This window comes from Mus caroli, unplaced genomic scaffold, assembly GCF_978045245.1.
Source record: "Mus caroli unplaced genomic scaffold, Mus_caroli_1 scaffold_16, whole genome shotgun sequence".
Lineage (NCBI taxonomy): Eukaryota > Metazoa > Chordata > Mammalia > Rodentia > Muridae > Mus > Mus caroli.
In genome coordinates this window covers 70,256,229-70,274,439 of record NW_028227271.1, presented here as the reverse complement: position 1 = coordinate 70,274,439, position 18,211 = coordinate 70,256,229, and the positions used below count along the sequence as shown (strand labels likewise).

Here is an 18,211-nt window from a genome sequence, read left to right as displayed (position 1 = left end):
CAAGGAGGCCTAAACAGGGCTACTTAGTCAGATTGTCTCAAAAAGAAAAAAAGAAAAAAAAAAAGAAAAGAAAAGAAAAAGAAAAAACCAGAGAAGGGAACATAAAGGAAAGGTTTTGGGAGACAAAGAAGTTTCCAGTTCTAAAATCCTAGAGGAAAATGTCTAAATTGTTTACAGAAGACAACATAAAGACAGTGAGGCATGGAAGAGTAGACTCTATCAAGTTGCAGGGCAAAATGGCTGAAATCAGGGAAGCTGCTCTGCATCCTGGACAGGAAAGGACAAGTGTGCCCTGAGGCTTCTAGGGATGAAAATAAAGCACTTTCTCAAATAATGGCAGTACTGCAAATAGTGCCATTGTGCCAATTTCAGTGGCACATGAACAGCCCTTGGGAGGCAGAGGCAGGAGATCTGGAGGTCCCTCTGGTCTACAGAGCAGAGGGAGTCAGGGCTACATAGTGAGTCTCTGCTTCAAAACGCCCCAAACAAAAGTTACAGGGAGAAGCCCAGTTCTCTCTGATGTTGTTTGGTTGGAGACAGGGCCTCTATACTTAAGCTCTGTCTGACCTGGAACTCACCATGAAGACCAGGTTGGAATCAAACTCACAGAGATCTACTTGCCTCTGCCTCCGCCCTTCTGAGTGCTAGGATCAACGATGTGAGCCCCCATGCCTGGCTCAGTTCTTGCTTTTCCAGCAACACTCTTTTGCATTCCAAAGATCCTATAGCTGTTTGGTTTACCTACCAAGCTTCACCTGTGCACATTTTCTTCAGCTAGTGTCTATTCTATATTTTAAAATCTATAGCAATTTGGCTACTGTGACTTCATATCTAGAATAGTAAATTTTCTGAAATATAAAATTCATCTGAATCAGTGTGTCATTTGCTTAATAAATTTGAAATCTTTGTGGGAAAAGAAGAGAGAGGGCAGTATCTATGGTAATTTTGAATTTTCAGAGTCTTCCAATGCAGTATTCCTCAGTCTGTATTGCCATCCCTTTCCTGAATACTAATGCTTGTGGTCTTGTTCACTAATGGCTGTGGGCATAATTACATACTGTTTTTGCAACCCTGAGGCTGGAGCTCAGAGCCTCCTGCATGCTGAGATAACACTCCACATGAGAGGAAAGCCCCAGCCCATAACGAACAATAGACAATCCCAGAGAGAAAATTATCTTTAATGTTAGGAAGAAGAGAAACAAATACCGAGCTTTTCCAATTCCTCCCACAACAGTTATCCTGCTTGTATCTCTGCTCAAGGACCTACATGTGGTATCTCTGGGAATAGAAGCCAAGTTTAAACTATACAAGAATGTGGTAGATGCACGTCTTTGTGAAACTAACCAATCTTGAACCATCTTTCATCTTATTTGACATGTACTTAAATTTAAATCGAACCCATTTAAATTTTTTTTTAAATTTTTGTTGTTTTTCGAGACAGGGCTTCTCTGTATAGCTCTGGTTGTCCTGGAACTTACTCTGTAGACCAGGCTGGCCTTGAACTCAGAAATCCACCTGCCTCTGCATCCCAAGTACTGGGATTAAAGGCAAGCGCCCACTACTGCCCGGCCAATTTGAACCCATTTTATTTCTTGTTCTAATCCTGAAATAAAACTTTCACATGGTCTGTTTTTTTTTTCTTCCTTCCTTCCTTCCTTTTCTTTTCTTTTCTTTTTTTTTTTTTTTTTTGGTTTTTCGAGACAGGGTTTCTCTGTGTAGCCCTGGCTGTCCTGGAACTCACTTTGTAGACCAGGCTGGCCTCGAACTCAGAAATCCGCCTGCCTCTGCCTCCCCTTCCTTCCTTTTCTGAAACAGGGTTTCTCTGTGCAGTTCTGGCTGTCCTGGAACTTGCTCTATAGACTAGGATGGCTGTCCTGGAACTTGCTCTATAGACGCTGGCCTGCCTCTGTCTCCTGACTGCTGAGATTCAAGGCGTGCACCACCACCAATGCCCGGCTTCACACGAACTTTTAATTTAAGTTATCAGAGACTCTTAGCTAGCACTGTGGTCATCAAATGCTAAACTTGGATCCTATCCAAAACAGCAGCTGGAGGGACATCCCCCGTCCCCAGACCCTAGTCCTCTGTTTGGGCTCTTTCAACGCTGTGTATTGTGACTTGCATAGATCTTTTGGCAGTAATTAAAAAATTGGTTTTTGTTTTACTAGAACTTCAGTCATTATTAAAAACGCCATGGAAGCACAGTGAGGATGCCCTTGACACACATTCTATTTTCTGGGAAAAGATTGCTACTAAAGTAATTGAGCTGGGAAGCTGAGATAAATTGCTCTCTGCGGGTTCCGCAGTGGTTCAAAGTACTGCAGTTGACTGGAATAATCATACTAAGCAGTTTTCCTTCCTTCCTTCCGCCAGTTTGCAAGATAACTACAATCCTAGCACAGCATTCACCCGTTATTTGCAAGCTAGATGTGAGGCAAACACAGCTGGAATGAATCTGAATCCTAACCAAAGGTGCACCCCATTTCCGGAGGAAAATTCTGGAGACTCCCTCAGGGTCCAGCAACGAAGCATTTATTTGGCGCAGCGCTCCCAGCGCCCGCAGCTGGCTGGAGCCGGTGGTGACATCACGAGCCGGGGCAGGCCACGTGACCCACGGCCTCTCCTCCCCCTGCCTCCTAGCGTCGCCGCGGTCTTCGAGTCCAGTGTCCCGCCGCAGCGGCCACTCGGAGCTCTCCGTACAGTGCAGAGCCAAGGGTCGTGCGAGCGGTCCGAGGGTCGGGACGGCCAAGGAGAGGGGCAGGAGCAGCGGACGCTAGACGAAGCGAGCGACGCTCTCACAAACTTCCACGAGCGCCGGAGCTATGAAGATGGTCGCTCCCTGGACTCGGTTCTACTCCCACAGCTGCTGTTTGTGCTGCCATGTCCGCACCGGCACCATCCTGCTGGGCGTCTGGTACCTGGTGAGCGCGCCCTGGCGTCGAGGGAGCCCCCGGGGTCCCCACGCGCGCCGCTCACCCCGCGCCACTAAGTCGCTTCTAGGTCGGCGTCGGTCTGGGGGCCGCCCGCGATCATCCGCCTAAAGTTGTATTATTAGAAAGTTAATTCTCGGGGAGAGCCGGGCTGCAGTGGCGGGGGCATGTGGGGCGGGGAGAGGGGGAGGCACCGGGCCCTGCGAGGTGCGGGCCGGGCATGTTCACCCCCCCCCCCCCCCCCGGCCGCACCAGGGCTACACAGCGTTCGCCCTCGCGAGTTCGCGTCCGAGCAGAAACGGTTGGGAAGTTCTTGTTCCTCTCGAGAGGGTTTTCCTGCATATGCCTGTTTAAAGCTCTTACACAGGGAAGGCACCCGAGTGTGCCTGTGTTCCAGTTGGCTCGGAGAAGCCATCTTAACAACCACTCAGGTTCCTGCCCGAGGACAGGTGATCCCTCTGAATAGGCACGGCGGGCAAATTTAGTTTTCTTGAAAAATGGCCTTCGGGTTGGCGCTCTCATTTGTGTCAAGAACAAACGGTGATTCTCTGGGGCAGCGAGTTAGCTTGATGGATTCTTGCCCTGTGGCGCTGGCTGCCCTTGGTTGGTGGTTGGCAGCTTTGGACTGATTCCTCAACATTTTGGATTTTGTGACATCATTTTAGAGAGTTAGATCCGAGCTACTTGCTGCAGAACAACGAAATGTATTGAAAGTGGTAGTTAACTGGCATATAAAACTTTTTAGTTAGAACATATTCTTAGCTCCCTTTGATAGTTTAAAAAGATATTCAGTATTGAATTGTAAACTGCCTTGTGCCATTTTAAACAATGCATTCCCCTTCCATGTGATGTTACTGTTCTATTTATAGTCTCAAGTTTTCTTTAGTTGGGTCCATTATGGCCACATAATAGACATTTTTAGTCTTAAAAGCTTTCCAACAGACCTTTGGTATATGTGGGTTCTGGCTGTTCAGTGTGAATGCAAATTGAACATTAATGTATTGGCTCAGCCCTGACTTTTCTTAAAGCCAAGGAATTTACAGGAATTTAAAACCATAGTTGGAGTGTGGTAAGTGGCCTCAGGAAGTGCTTTTATCGATGGTCAGTCAGGGCAGAAGGTGGGCTGCAAATGTCTGTGTCCTCCTTGGAAGTGTTCAGATCTGCAGGCTTGCAAGGGCTTCAGTGGATGCACTTGGTAAAATCTAGGGCATTGCATTAGGCAAATGTACTACATGATCTACGGGAGAGATAAATCTACTTGAGCCTTGTTGGCAGTCATCCAACCATTCTGTATTGGTGTGTCAAAAGCAGACTTCTCCCTCCATAGGCTTCCTTTCCTGTAAGAGCCTGCCCTTTGTGAGGCATATGCTTCCAAGGAGACCAGAAAAGCTTAGGTACTCACCACATCTATATAGAAATCTTTTCTATTCCTATTGAAAATGTCTTGTTCACTAGTTGAGTTCCCTTATAGTTTTAAATACAAATTTGTTATCTAAGACCTTAATTTCCATTTAAAAAGGTCAACGTGGTGAGGGCCTAAGGCCTAAGGAAAAATCAGATACCTACCTCTCCTTCCTACAAGCACCCCCTCCCCCCATCTTCTCACCCTGTCTCACCTGCCACGTGGTCATGTATAAAAAGAGTTTTATGGGAAAAGAGTTTATGGCTGTTCTAATAAAGTCCAGTGTAGACTGAGCCCCAACAAAGCGTACTACATGATCTACGGGAGAGAAATACTTGAGCCCTGTAGTTGTCAGGTATCCAACCATGCTGTATTGGTGTGTCAAAAGCAGACTTCTCCAAATGAAAATTTTGTGTTTCGTATCCCTGCTTACTGACTAGGGGTTACTAGTATTACCCTTTTACTAACTAGCTAGGTCCTGCATGCTATGTACTGTGTTCAGTAAGCTAAATTTAATTTTCTTAGTGAGATTAATTTTCATTCCTGTTTTAGGGATGAAATTAGAGGCTAAGAGCTTTCGGTTTATTTACAGTCCTTGGTTACAGCTCATGTGATAATCCGTATTTCTTTAAGCCTTTAAAAAGTTGTTGTTTTGCCTTGACTATCAAAGGTTTTCAGGAATAAAACATTGATTCGGCTACTAGAGGTTTTCTCTCTAATAAATTCCGTTCACATATGTGAGATCCACTTGTTACTTGTACAGTTCATTGACAATGACTAATCCATATCCCTAAGAAGGTCTGAAACCTCACAAGATTTTCTCTGTCTCTTCCTGGTCCTAGTCAGTGTGTCGGGGCAGGGGCGTAGGCCACTCTGCAAACAGGGTCTTATTGTGTGCACCTGAGTTCTCTTCCCCTTCCTTTCACTTAGAAGGCATAATTTTTACTTTCCTAGTGTTGGAATCTGTGATTGGCTTATGTTTGACTGCTTAACATATCTTAGTCTGTGAATAGACCACATCTTAGTTGTGCATGGAGCTGTTTTAGTTTGGGGCTATTATATGTATATCCAACTCCTCTGAACATTCTTAAGCAAGATTTTGTTGCTAGACATACGTTTGTATTTCCATTGGGTGGAGCTGTTGCTCATTGGGTGAGGTATGTTTGACTTACCCAGTGCTAGCCAGTTTTCCAATCTGGTTAGTTCTACCAGTTTGTTCTATTTACTACTAGTGTATGAAGTGCTGATGGTCTCATGGGCCACGGTGTTTGGTGCTGTCAGTCTTAGATTTTAGCATTCCAAGTGGCATATAGTGCTATATTGCTTTAATTTGCAGGTCCCTCATGAAGAGTGATGTGGAACAGTTTGACTTTGTTTATGAACCAGTTGCATGTCATATAATTTTTATTGGGCTGTCTCATTAATTTGTAGAAACTATTTATGTACTTAGATAACAATTTTTTTTGTTAAATATGTATATGTGACTATAATGTCCCAGACTGTGCCTTGTACAGGGTCTTTCTATGTAGTCACAGCTGTCCTGGAACTTGCTTTGTAGACCAGGCTGGCCTTAAACTCACAAGAGATTTGCTGTGTGCCTCTAGTGCTGATGACTAATAATTAAAGACTATGTGCAGCCTGTATGCTCCCTCCCTCCCTGTTCCCTCCCTCCTCCCCTCCCTCCTCCCTCCTTCCCTCCCTTCCTTCCCTCCTTCCCCTTTTCCCTTTTTTCCTTCCTTCCTTCCTTCCTTTGAGACATCATTTCTTTGTGTAGCAGCCCTGGCTGTCCTGAAACTCACTTTTTAGACTAGGCTGGACTCATAACTTAGATTCACTTACCTTTGCCTCTAAAGTGCTGGGATTAAATGTGTGTACCACCATGCCAGGCCTCATTTTCTTAATGAGACATTTTGGTGATTAGAAGCTCAAAAGTTCAATTTGTGAAGCTTTTTCTTTAAAAGTTAATACTTTCTGTATCCTATGAAATCAAAGGGTATAAAGATTTTTTTTCCCTTGAAGCTCTGTGGTTTTAGCTTTTCTGTGAGATAGGAGCTGACATCCATTTTTTTTTTCAAAAAGACCCTTTAAGCTGAGTATGGGGGCACATGCCTGTGCTCTCGGCACTTCAGGAGACTGAACCAGGAGGATAGCTGTGAGTTTACAATAGCCTATTAAAATTAAAACCTCAAGAAAGAGAGAAATGTGTAGTTGATTGATTGCTGTGCGTTCTGGAATTTTCTCTCTCTCCATTACAGTAGAATAATTGGTCCTCTGTATTCAAGGGTTTGGGGATGTATCTGTAATAAATGTATGCAATTCATCATTAATTAAATAATACAGTATAATTATGTGTCATTTTACATAGTATTATTAGTTATAAGTAAGATAAACATGAGTTCTAAAAGAAGATATGCTAGGTTCTAGGCAAATGTTGAGCCATTGTATGTAAGTCTTAAGCATTGAAGGGTTCTGCTACACTCCCCACTGCCCAGGTTTTCCCATACTCTAATATCAGGCCATCCATTTAGACTTTCCAGCTCAATGCCTCTGATTTTACTTTAAAAAAAAATTATGTGTATGAATGTCCATCAGCATGTGTGTATGTGCATACAGTTCTCAGAGGTTGAAAGAGGGTCACAGTTACAGGTCCTCTGGCACTTGGATAGCTGTGACCTATGGTGGCTCCGGGGAACCAAATCCTAGTTTTTTCCAAGAGCACTAAGTATTTTTAAGTGTTGAGCCATCTCCCCAGTCTTGTCTACTTCTGACACCTTAATCTCTTTATTACAGCTCTGCATCTTGTTGACTTTTCTGTTTGGGTCTCTTGCCCATCATTTCTCTTTCTGAGAATGCTCTGATTAGCTCTCACTTTACTACTGAAATATGACTGATCTGTCTTAAACAGTTAGCATCTCTTCACCCCCTTCTCTTCCAGATATCCTTTTTAAAAAGACGATTTTTTATTTATGTGTGTTTATCTGTGCCATGTGTGCAGGTATCCCTGGAAGCCAGAAGAGAGTCCCTGAAGCTAGAAATATAGGCTGTTGTGAGCTGCCAGTGTGGGTGCTGTGGACCTGCTCAGGTCCATCCACTGGAAGAGCAGGAAGTCGTCGCTTCCGCCCTGGATGTACTTGTTTGTTTGTTTGTTTTTAAAAGATTTATTTTATGTGTTTGAGTACACTGTAGCTGTCTTCAGACACACAAGAGGGCATTGGATCCCATTAAAGATGGTTGTAAGTCACTATGTGGTTGCTGGGACTTGAACTCAGGACCTCTGGAAGAGCACCCAGTACTCTTAGCCACTGAGCCATCTCTCCAGCCCCCCTGAATACACTTTTAAATACAAATGGCTATGACAGTTGCAGGCTGTCCTTTTTTTTCATCTAGAATACATTCACTGGGTAGGTGGCCGTGATCAGCTTACAGGCTGTGAAAGGTCAGGATAGTTGGACTTACTAGCCTTGCCACCTGGGTCAAGCCTGATGCATTTGGCTTTTGCCTATGAAATTGGCATCCCTTTTAGCAGGCTTTCCTATCCCCCTTTTAATTTTATTTTTCTTTCATTGTATTTATTAGTATTATTGTTGTTGTTAATTTGTTTTTTTGTTTGTTTTTTGTTGTTTTGGGTTTTTTTGAGACAGGGTTTCTCTAGGTAACCTTGGCTGTCCTGTCTTGCACTATACATCAGGCTGGTCTTGAACTAGGAGATTTGTCTGCCTCTGCCTCCCGAGTACTGGGATCAAACAGGCATGGCTACATCCAGCTAAAAGCAAAAGCAACCCTGCTTGATAGGTGGCAATGTAGTCATTTAAGATTAACAGTTTCTTGCTAGCTGCCAGATTATATGATTGCCAGTAAATCCAGAGCCATGTACGGGGTAGACCCATGGCACTGATAGTTCTGTCTACTGTTGTGCCATGCATGCTGGTCGGGTCAGCTCAACAGGCCGAGAGGCCTGGAAGCCACTCACGAGGCAGAGAGTTTCACAGAAACTCACCTCCTGGAGTCTGGCGTTCTCTTTAACCCATATACTCATACCCTATTCCCGTGTTAGTCTGATGTATGGATCTACGTGCTCTCTTTTAGTATTATCTTATTATAAGTGCCTTTTAAGATTGAATTCTGACATAGCTAAGCCTTCGCCAGTGTTCCAAGAAAGTCCTTGAGCTGACCATGGGTTTAGAATTCAGTAAGAATGTTGCCTATTCAGTAAGAATGTTGCCTATTCAGTGACATTCAGCATTGCCTCTGGTATTACACTATCACTCTGAATAAAAGCTAAGTCACTGTAGGGACACAGGAATTTACCATCATCTAGGAAGAAGGAAGTTTGAGACCTAAGGAGGAACCAGAGTAGATACTTAGAACTATAGATAGCTGAGTTACACCCATACACACACACACACACACACACACACACACACACACACACACACACACACACACACACACACACACGTATTTACAATGGCCTAGGGGGAAGGTGGACTATACACTAGACTAAAATAGGAACTATAGCAAGGGCACAAAGCCCTTGACCCTGGCTTCTAAGATTAAGTGAATCTTAGGTGGAGCCCTTGTTGATCCCAGTTGTTAACAATGAATTCTGTCCCAGGTGGTTCCTGTTAGACCTTCTGTGTTTGCATTCCTCTGTTTTGCGTAAGAATCCAGTAACCTCTTTGTACCTTGCTGGTGTGTCCTCCAACTTCCCTATTTTCTTCTGTATAAAAAGTTTGATGCTCGATTTGACAAATTACATTCAGATTCTACACAACCTCTCCTGTGTGCATCTGTCTGTCATTTCATCTGACGCTTTGCCCACCTGCCCCAGAGACCCATTCCACGCAGACAAAGGGGCCCAGAGGGTCTGCGGCACTGTTCAGTCTGTAAAAGATTGAAATACTATGCTGAGGAGCCAGGGTTTTTATTCTCTAGGCAGTGGGGGAACCATTATAAAGTCACAAACAGGAGTGATATTATATAGTATTTTTATTGTTGTTTTAAGATAGAATCTCACTCTGTATGTGTATAGCCCTGACTGGTCTGGAACTCATTATATGGTTTCGGCTGGCTTTGAATTTGTGTCAGATCCTCCTTCCTCTGTCACCCAAGTGCTGAGAGTACAGGTATGGGCTACCGTGTCTGGCTAGCCAGCTTTTAGAGAAGATTAAAATGGCAGGGTGTTTCAGAGGGCTACCAATCAGATCAGGCTGTGTTAACTTATGAGACATAGCAGGTTCTTTTCAGGCAGATCTCATTTGCTGATGGTGTAATGCGGGTGGAGGATTTATGTTCGTTCTTTCTCTGTTGCTGTGTAGCCTTTAACTATCTGATTTGAATCAGTTTGGATACAGCCTCTAGCTGCTGCTCCTCTCTTAAAAAAAAATCAAAGGCAGCTCTGTATAATGCAAGCTGGTAGAGTTGTTTAATGAATATCTATGAAGTCTAGTTAGTCCCCATTATGAGTAGTTTTCCTAATGGTAACTAGTTGTTAGAATTTTTTTTTTTTTTTTAAGATTTATTGTGTGTGTATTTTATGGCATGCATGTCTGAGCACCACCTGAATGGCTGTTGCCCACAGAGGCCAGGTGTTTGGTCCTCTGGAACTGGAATTGTAGATGGTTGTGAGCTGCTGGGAATTGAACCCAGGCCCCTCTACAAGCGTAGCTAGTGCTCTTAACTGCTAAGCCATTGCTCCAGCCCCTGTAAGGATGTTTTGAAGACAAGCTAGACAAAAACAAAAGGTTGCTATTAAAGCTGTTTGTTAATAGCAAATTTCCATGACCCCTTTAAGCATATCTAACAGAATACTAGGTATTAACTTGATTAAAGTGGGTTTTATATTGCAAAGTATATTATGTTGAAAAACAAAACAAAATCCTTATAATTTGCTTTGTCAACTTTGAATCTCCATCGTGTAGGAGAATGAGGCCAGAATTCTCCCTTCCCATCTGGCCGCCCCCTTTCGAGCAGCTTTTTTTTAATATTTTCTCTCTCCCTCTCTCCTCTGATTCTGCCTCTATCCTCCAAATGGTTAGATGGCATGCATGCATCACCACGCCTGCTGGGCACCACTTTATTGTTTGTAAGAGTTGGTGCTGGGGATTGATTGATGCCTGAGTCCTAGCAGCTTAATTCACTCTCTCTCCTTTTCTTCTTCCTGAGTCCTTGGCTTTCTAGAACTCTTGGAACTTTGGAAACTGTTGAAGAGCAGTGAAGTCGCCATCCCCACTCCCACCCTCTAAGACAGGGTTTTTTTTCTAGGTGTAGTCCTGCCTGGAACTCATCTGTAGACCAGGCTGACCTTAAACTCAGAGATCTGCCTCCCTCTGCCTCCTGAGTGCTAGGATTAAAGGTGTGAACTGGTTCTTATTTTACTTGAAGAAAATGCCCCCCCCACACACAGAAGCTTTAGGGCAACACTGTCTCCTTCCACTCAGGTGGGCTTGGCAACAAGTGCCTCCCTGCTGAATCGGCTTGTTGCCTGCCCCTTGTTTGTCAACCCTTTGACTCTGCTTGTGAGCATAGAATCAGCGCTTCGTTCTGTAAAATAAAGTATTACAATGAGCCAAGGTTGGTTTCCTAAAAAAAAGCTGCAGAAGATAAAAACAACCTAAAAAAGGTCATTTCAAAGTTAATTTCAAAGTTAACCCCTCTTCTAGGGTTAGGGCTGGGAGACAGACCAACGGGGAAAATCACTTGTCAGCATTGGGGTACTTTTCTGTTTAGGGATTAAGGGAGAGGGAGCTTCATTGTCATGGCAATTGAAGCCAACTGTTCTGGGCATTTATTGTTCTCTCTCAGAAAGTCTCTTAAACAGTCTCTCTCTCTCTCTTTCTGTTTTTGTTTTTTGTTTTGTCTTTTTGAGACAGGGTTTTCCTGTGTAGTCCTGGCTGTCCTGGAACTCACTCTGTAGACCAGGCTGGGCTCGAACTCAGAAATCCGCCTGCCTCTGCCTCCCAAGTGCTGGAATTAAAGGTGTGCGCCGCCACTGCCCGGCTTAAACAGTCTCTTAAATAGCCCGTTTCAGTTGGGTGACGATGTGAGCTTCAGCACCAGGAACTCCATCTTGGTTTTTAACCTGGTCTGTTGGGGCCCAGGCAATAGCTTGCTGCTATAGATTTTATTTAATAGTGTGAATATAGTTTTAAATTGTTAGCAAAGACACAGTTGAATTTTTAAACCCTTTGGTCCCCAAGAGGACATGGCCAGCTGCGTCCACAGTGCAGGTTTGGGGAAGCATTGCCTTTGGACATAGGGTCTGTATTTGCAGGGTGATCACTATGGAGGGCTTGGTACTGGCAAAAATGGAGGTGCTATAGATAGGAAAGGAAGGCACGGCTTTGGGTCCACATCTATCCTTGGCTCTGGCAGTCTTAAGAAGCCAGGCTTGGCCACCAGTGTGCCAGTTAAAGAGAAAGTGGAGAGGAGACTGGTTTCAGACATCCCAAGACAGAGTTCTCAGCACAAAGGAGACTTACTTGCTCCAGAGGAACAAAGGGCAGGGACTAAAACGAAGACAGGCTATAGAGGACAAGGGAGAAGAGGAAAGGAAGAAGGAAGAGCGGGACAGAGGACACCTGGATAGATTGGAGACACATGCCACCAACAGGCAGATAGCAGTTTATAAAGCTTTCTCTGTATAGCCTTGGCTGTCCTGGAACTCTGTAGAGCAGGCTAGCCTTGAGCTCAGAGGCTCCTAAGTGCTGAGAGAAAAGATGTGCCATGTTCCCCACCTCCACACACCACCAAATGAGTTTATTTTCAGTTTGGGCTGTAACTGGGAAAGGGGAAATATCCTCACTCCATGCTGCCCTTTGTGATAGTATAGTTTATAGAAAAGACAAAACAAAAGCCAGCAAGTGGTGTGTGTGTGTGTGTGTGTGTGTGTGTGTGTGTGTGTGTGGCCTTCTTACTGAAACTCAGACTTGGGGCTCTTGCTGCAAGCCATATTTGTTCCCAGCACAGTATTTACGGGAGGGATCCCCATACTCAGGTCACAATTAGCCTTCCTACTAATGAGAGCCCTCGGCCTTTCTGGAGGTAGTATCTTATCTGTGCCCTGAAATTGAATGCCAAATTTCACCCCTGGTGAACTTATGCAATATGAAACCAGCGCACCACTGTATCAGTACCGTGGAATAGAACTGTCACTGACATGGAGTCTGTCCTTAGCCCATGCACTCCTTTCCTGTAGAAAATACTAACTCTCATGGTAGAATTCAGTTCCTAACCACTCTTTTTTTACACCTAAAATAAATTAAAAAAAAAAAAAAAAAAAAAAAAAAACTAAAGACACCTGAAAGCTTCCCTAAAGGGCCTAACAGAAGAATCAGTGAACTAGAATCCAAAATAGAATGTATCCAAATATAATATCCAAAGAGAAAAAAACATGGGAAAAATTATCCTAACCACTCTTTATCAGGACTGCCTGGGGAATCTAATTTACTAGAGTTTGCAAATCTCTAGGACTAAAGGAACAGGTCTCCATCCCAGGATGTTATGAAATTTAATGGGGCAAGGAGGTTGGAGACCCAGGCCAAGGTGTGTCCTTGAGAAGTTATGACATCCCTGGTAAAAAAAGAGGCTTACTGGGGGGAAGGGACAGAGGAGCAGGGGTGGACATGCAGACAGGCAGAGCCATGAGGACAGAGAAAAGGGGGGAGGAGGGAGGGAGGGGGAGAGACAGAGAGAGAGAGAGAACACTAGGGAGAGGCATACACACAAGGACAATGAGACAAGGAGAGAAAACAAATGCCGGAACAGAGAGGGGGCTGGGGTGGCAGGGTTCTCTAACCTGGCTTCAGATACCTGGTAGAGGACACAGGTCATGACCTGTGAGGACATAGAGGACATAGGTCCCTGAGGGTAGATCAGTGGAATCTGTATACTAACAGAGAGTAATAGATGAGTTTGCCTCCTATGTGGTCCTTTGTAAGGTCTCTGTTTTGTTTCTCTTACTCTTTGGGTAGTCTGTCTTATATCTATGCTTGGTAGGAAGGTGGAGAACGCCTCAGCCCTGTTTTCCTTTGTAAGGAAGAAGAGCCTCCTCTGCTATAGGTAAAGCTGCTGCCATCTTGTTCTTCTGGTTCTTCAGGTTCTTCCTGACCTGAGGTCCAGAGAAGCCACTTTGTTTACCTTTGTTGTGTTTTATAAAAACAGAGAAGAAATATGTTTGGAGGTGCGGTATGGTAAGGTGTGGGAGAAGGGGGTGCATTTGCGGGCACATCCTGAGCCATGCCTTTCTCCTGAGGGACCAGCCACATGACGGTATAATATAGAGTATAGAGTTTATTCAGGGCATGGGGAGGGAGGTTGAGGGAGTAGAGACAGAGAAAGGCAGAGAGAGGGAGAGGGAGAAAGAGAGAAGAGGAATAGAGGCCAGCCATGCACACACTGAGAGAGAGGAAGGGAAGAGAAGGGGAACAGGAGCCTAGGAGACAGAGCTAGAGCAAGAGAGAGAAGAGGGGGCAAGCAGCCTCTTTTATAGTGAGTCAGGCACACCTGACTGTTGCCAGGTTACTGTGGGGTGGAGCCTAGACTAAATGCTAACAACCTTGGTGTGTGGTTGGGGACAGCTCACTATCATCATATTTGGCTCTGACCAGCTGCAAGGTGGGAAGTGAGGGCAGAGGAAATTTGGGGGACGTGAGAAGGAAAAAAGCCCTTTATCTTGGTTCCAGTTGAAGCCTCTTGGCCACAGAGAAGCAGGAATTTCAGCACCTATCCAGAGGCTGAAGGTGTTTCTCCCTTCCTGGCCACAAAGACTTCCCTGCAGTCTTCTAGGACTCTTGTGGAAACCCAGTTTATAAGAAATTTTGTATATGAATCTCTGTGCGGCTCTAGTGGTTCCTAGTTCAGGGTCCTCTCAAATTCTAATTACATCCAGGACATCTCTACTTATCAAGGAGAAAAGGGGAGGAAAAAGGTTTTCTAGCAACCTTTTGAGATGTAACCTCAACCTTAAAACCTCTTCTTAATAAACATCAACTCTGCTTGATACTGGCTCACCATGAAATTCTTTTCTGTTGGGAAGTCAAGAATCCCAACTTGACCCAAGGAGTTTGTAGAAAAACTCCTCATATTCCTCCAACCATCTACCTGGAGCTGTGTCCCCAGGTTACCAACCCCGTCATTCTTTTTTTTTTTTTTTTGGTTTTTCGAGACAGGGTTTTTCTGTATAGCCCTGGCTGTCCTGGAACTCACTTTGTAGACCAGGCTGGCCTCGAACTCAGAAATCCGCCTGCCTCTGCCTCCCGAGTGCTGGGATTAAAGGCGTGCGCCACCACGCCCGGCTGAACCCCGTCATTCTTATTTCTAAGTTTCTTAGGGTCACCCTGTATAAACGTTTGCTCAGAAATTGAAACATTCCATCCTGCAGGGAAGCCCTCTAAAGAGGAAGGTAAACAACTGAGGACAGCTTCAGGGTTCCTGAAACTTAGCAGATTCACTAGGCCCCTCACTACCATTGTATGCAATAGAGGCAGAGTTGCTTTCAGAGCAGTTACCCGGAGGAGCTGTAAAGAAGACTGACTCTCAAGACAAGCTGAGCTGTGAAGACTCCAAGACCAGCTGCCTAGAACTCGCAGAAACAGGCTCTGCTGGGCTCCCTGGAAGAAGTTTAGACTAGTCGCTTGGAAAGTATATTCTCAGGCCTGTTGAGCACCTGCAGGCTGTGCAGTGTGTTCCACGTTTCCCACTTTTGTGAGTTGTCACTTATGCTGGGGTGGGCCTTGGTGATGCAGCTATTATCTTTTGAGTCATTTCTGCTCCTTTAACCTCAATAAAACTCCTGGTTGACCAAGTTGATCTTTGGTGTTATCTAAACTTTGGTCTGTTTTAAGGTTCCCTACGTGGGGTGAGTAGACCTGTATGCTGTTACACAGGTTTTGTTACCCAACATAATTGACGGGCACTTACTAGAACTCAATATGAGTGAGGGAATTGGGGAGGATCCTGACTATGGGTAGCAAGGATGAGGCCTGAGTTGGGGGCATCGGCAGAGGAAATTCTGATAGTGTCCTCTGCTGTATAGTGTGTGTTAGTGTGCCTTTGTGGTATGATGTGGCTGCATGATTCTTGCTATGGATAGTGAGACACACAGCTAAGGTAAGCTATCAGGATTAGGAGTATCAATAGGAGGAATTCTAAGATGGCAGTCTTCAACTGTGTGTTGTGGGGCGACATGCCTGATTGAGAGTGATGTCCACTACATGGATACAAACACCCCAACAACACTTAAAAGTTGAGAGAAAAATTTTCAGTCTTTGAGATTCAGTGCGCAATGATCGGCTCTTGGCAAGCAACAGCGTAGGTTGCTTAGCCAGTGCTGTGTGTAGTTAGAAATGCATCTGAGGCTGAGATGGTGGCCAGGCAGGAACTTGGTTTATGTAAAGGGGCATTTGCAACAAGAAAGGCATATGCTACTCAAATCCTCCTCCATGTTAGCCTCTGACTTGACAAGTAAATTAGGTAAGAGAAAGACAGAGAGATGATAAAAATGATCAACAATACTTCTCAAGTCTAACCTTTAGTACAAAAAGAGAGAGAAATCTGTAATTTAGCATGCAGCAAGAAATTATAATGATCAGGAATGCTGGGATTGAGAAACACCTTTAAACAAGCAGTAAGTGAGCCTGTCTCATGGTTTGTGAGACTGTGGGACAGGGGAGCACATGGGATAAGTCTGACTCTTTGGAGGTAGAAAACCCGCAGGATGTAACTTCTAATCCTTACTTAAGGTAAAGGGTGCATAACCGGACACAGAGATAAGCCAGTGCCTGGCAGGTTAACATATCCGAGCCATTAGGAACATTTGGCTATCACCATCTGAGGTTCCCACAAATAGCAGCGGCTGGAGGACCATAAAGGTGGAGAAAGATGCTCTTGAGGGAACTAGGAATACGAGAAGCAGTGTTTGAACCCCAGTTCACTGGGCCAGATAGAACCGTGTTCACAGAGGAGTTAAAGGAAAGGCTGGTCCAGCAGGGACCTTGAGGTAGGTATAGAGCTTCAGTGGTTTTACTGAGTCCATCAGTGGGGCACGATAGGAAAGGCTTTGACAGATCTAAGTGACTTAGACCAGCATGTGAAGAGAGTCCAGAAAGTAAGAGAGCTACCTAGGGGAAGAATGACAAAGAGGAAGAAGTTTGTCTCCGATACTGTGGAGACAAATGTGCCAAGATTTGTACCAAGCTGGAATTGCTAAGGGATAACCTGATAGAAAGCCACCAAACTGCTAAGGAGCTGCTGGGGGACTTTTAAGCTAGAGCCAGAAGGTATCTATAATAGAGGTGTCAGAGGTGCGCGTGATCAAGCCTGGCCCAGGGGTAGTAACCATCGCCCAGATTAAGATTAAGGAAGGTACATTGCCCTCTAGCAAAAGGTTATGCTCTAGGGGTGGAGATGGTTTGCCCAGTCAAGTTGTGGTGGATTGAGAGTCAACAATGATGGCTATAGCCACAATGTCAACTCAGGGCCACTCTGATCCAGGGACCCAGCAGGTGCTGCCAGGGAGAACAGGGTTACAGGCTAAGTAGGTCTGAGCAGATTGCCAGGTAGGGAGGCTCCATGGAAGAGCTCCAGGCTGTGAAAATGGCTCAGAGAGAATGATTAGGATTATAGAAAACCAGCTAAAGCCTCCTATTCAGGCTTTCTACCCAGCCTTGGTCTGTGGAGGAAGCAATTGATACAAGCAGATGCGACCTTTCCTGTTGGATTCAACCCTGCTTTAGACCCGGACTTTACTTATGTTTCACTTTACTGTCTTAGGTGTGAGCCTCTGGGTCACCTGGTACTTGCTCAGAATACATGACAGCAGACATTCAGGGGGCTTCACCAAGGTTATATATATATATATATATATATAAAACCTCTGAGTGTTGCAGATTTGGAAAGGCCCTGGAAAGACAACTAGGTACAATGGTACTTCCACTTGTCTACAACCAAAGTGTGGCTGGGTAAATTGAAAGGGAAAAAAATCTCAAGTTTCCCTATATGGGTAGAAAAGGGCACTCCCAGAGGACATAATCCAATGATTATTAACGAAGATCCAATGCTAGGGTTGTTCTACCTCCTGTGAGTTGTTAGCCAGGGAAGCCCCCGAGACCCCCCAAAATGTAAAGGCTACTGCTACTGCTGTTGGTTGTTTGCCAGAACTCGTTAGTCAGGTCCTATTGCTGAAGATACTGAGATGCAGGATGAGGCTGCAGGACATGAAGGAGGTAAGCTGGGACTGAACTACCACCTTGCTGGGTGGCTTTCATAGTGCCAGTTGGGGCTATATAGGGTGCTAGTAGAGAACTGTCAGCAACATTCTTGTTTGGCTGTGGACCCTACATGCAAAATACCAACATTGCAGACAGGGTGTGCTTGTTTGTGCAGTAGCTGCTTCACAGCCTTTCCATTTGATTTAAGGCCTGTTCTACAAGACAGGGTTTACATCTGGTATTGTAAGCCAGAGCAAAAACCTGTGACTGGGGAGGTCATAGGTCTCAACGGGGAAGCAACTTTTATGGTTTTAGCTGTCTTCAGACACACTAGAGGAAGGCATCGGATCCCATTACACATGGTTGTGAGCCACCATGTGGTTGCTGGGAATTGAACTCAGGACCTCTGGATGAGGAGTCATTGCTCTTAACTACTGAACCATCTCTCCAGCTGCTTATGGATATGATGTACCTGTGGTACTGCCTTCTAAATGTGTGTCTGTACTCGTAGTTCCCTGTTAGCAGCCTCAACTCACTGCTCCTGAGAACAAGTGGCCGACTGTTGTGGCACAGTGTCCTGATTCTTAGCCTTGGTTCTACTGTATATCCGAAACTAGTCCTTTTTTATAGAGCTCCTCCTGCCTTAGCCTCCTAAGAGTGAACTATTGAAG

At 44.8% G+C, this 18,211-nt stretch overlaps 1 protein-coding gene across 1 annotated transcript in view; it reads left to right on the top strand.

Moving 5' to 3' along the window:
* The first annotated feature begins 2,618 nt into the window (after positions 1–2,618).
* The window catches only part of Laptm4b (lysosomal protein transmembrane 4 beta), a 47,477-nt gene continuing 31,884 nt past the window's right edge, over positions 2,619–18,211 (top strand). The window contains exon 1 of the mRNA XM_021183759.3: positions 2,619–2,921. Coding sequence (XP_021039418.1) covers positions 2,823–2,921 — 99 coding nt within the window. The 5' untranslated portion in view covers positions 2,619–2,822. The remainder of the gene's footprint in view (positions 2,922–18,211) is intronic.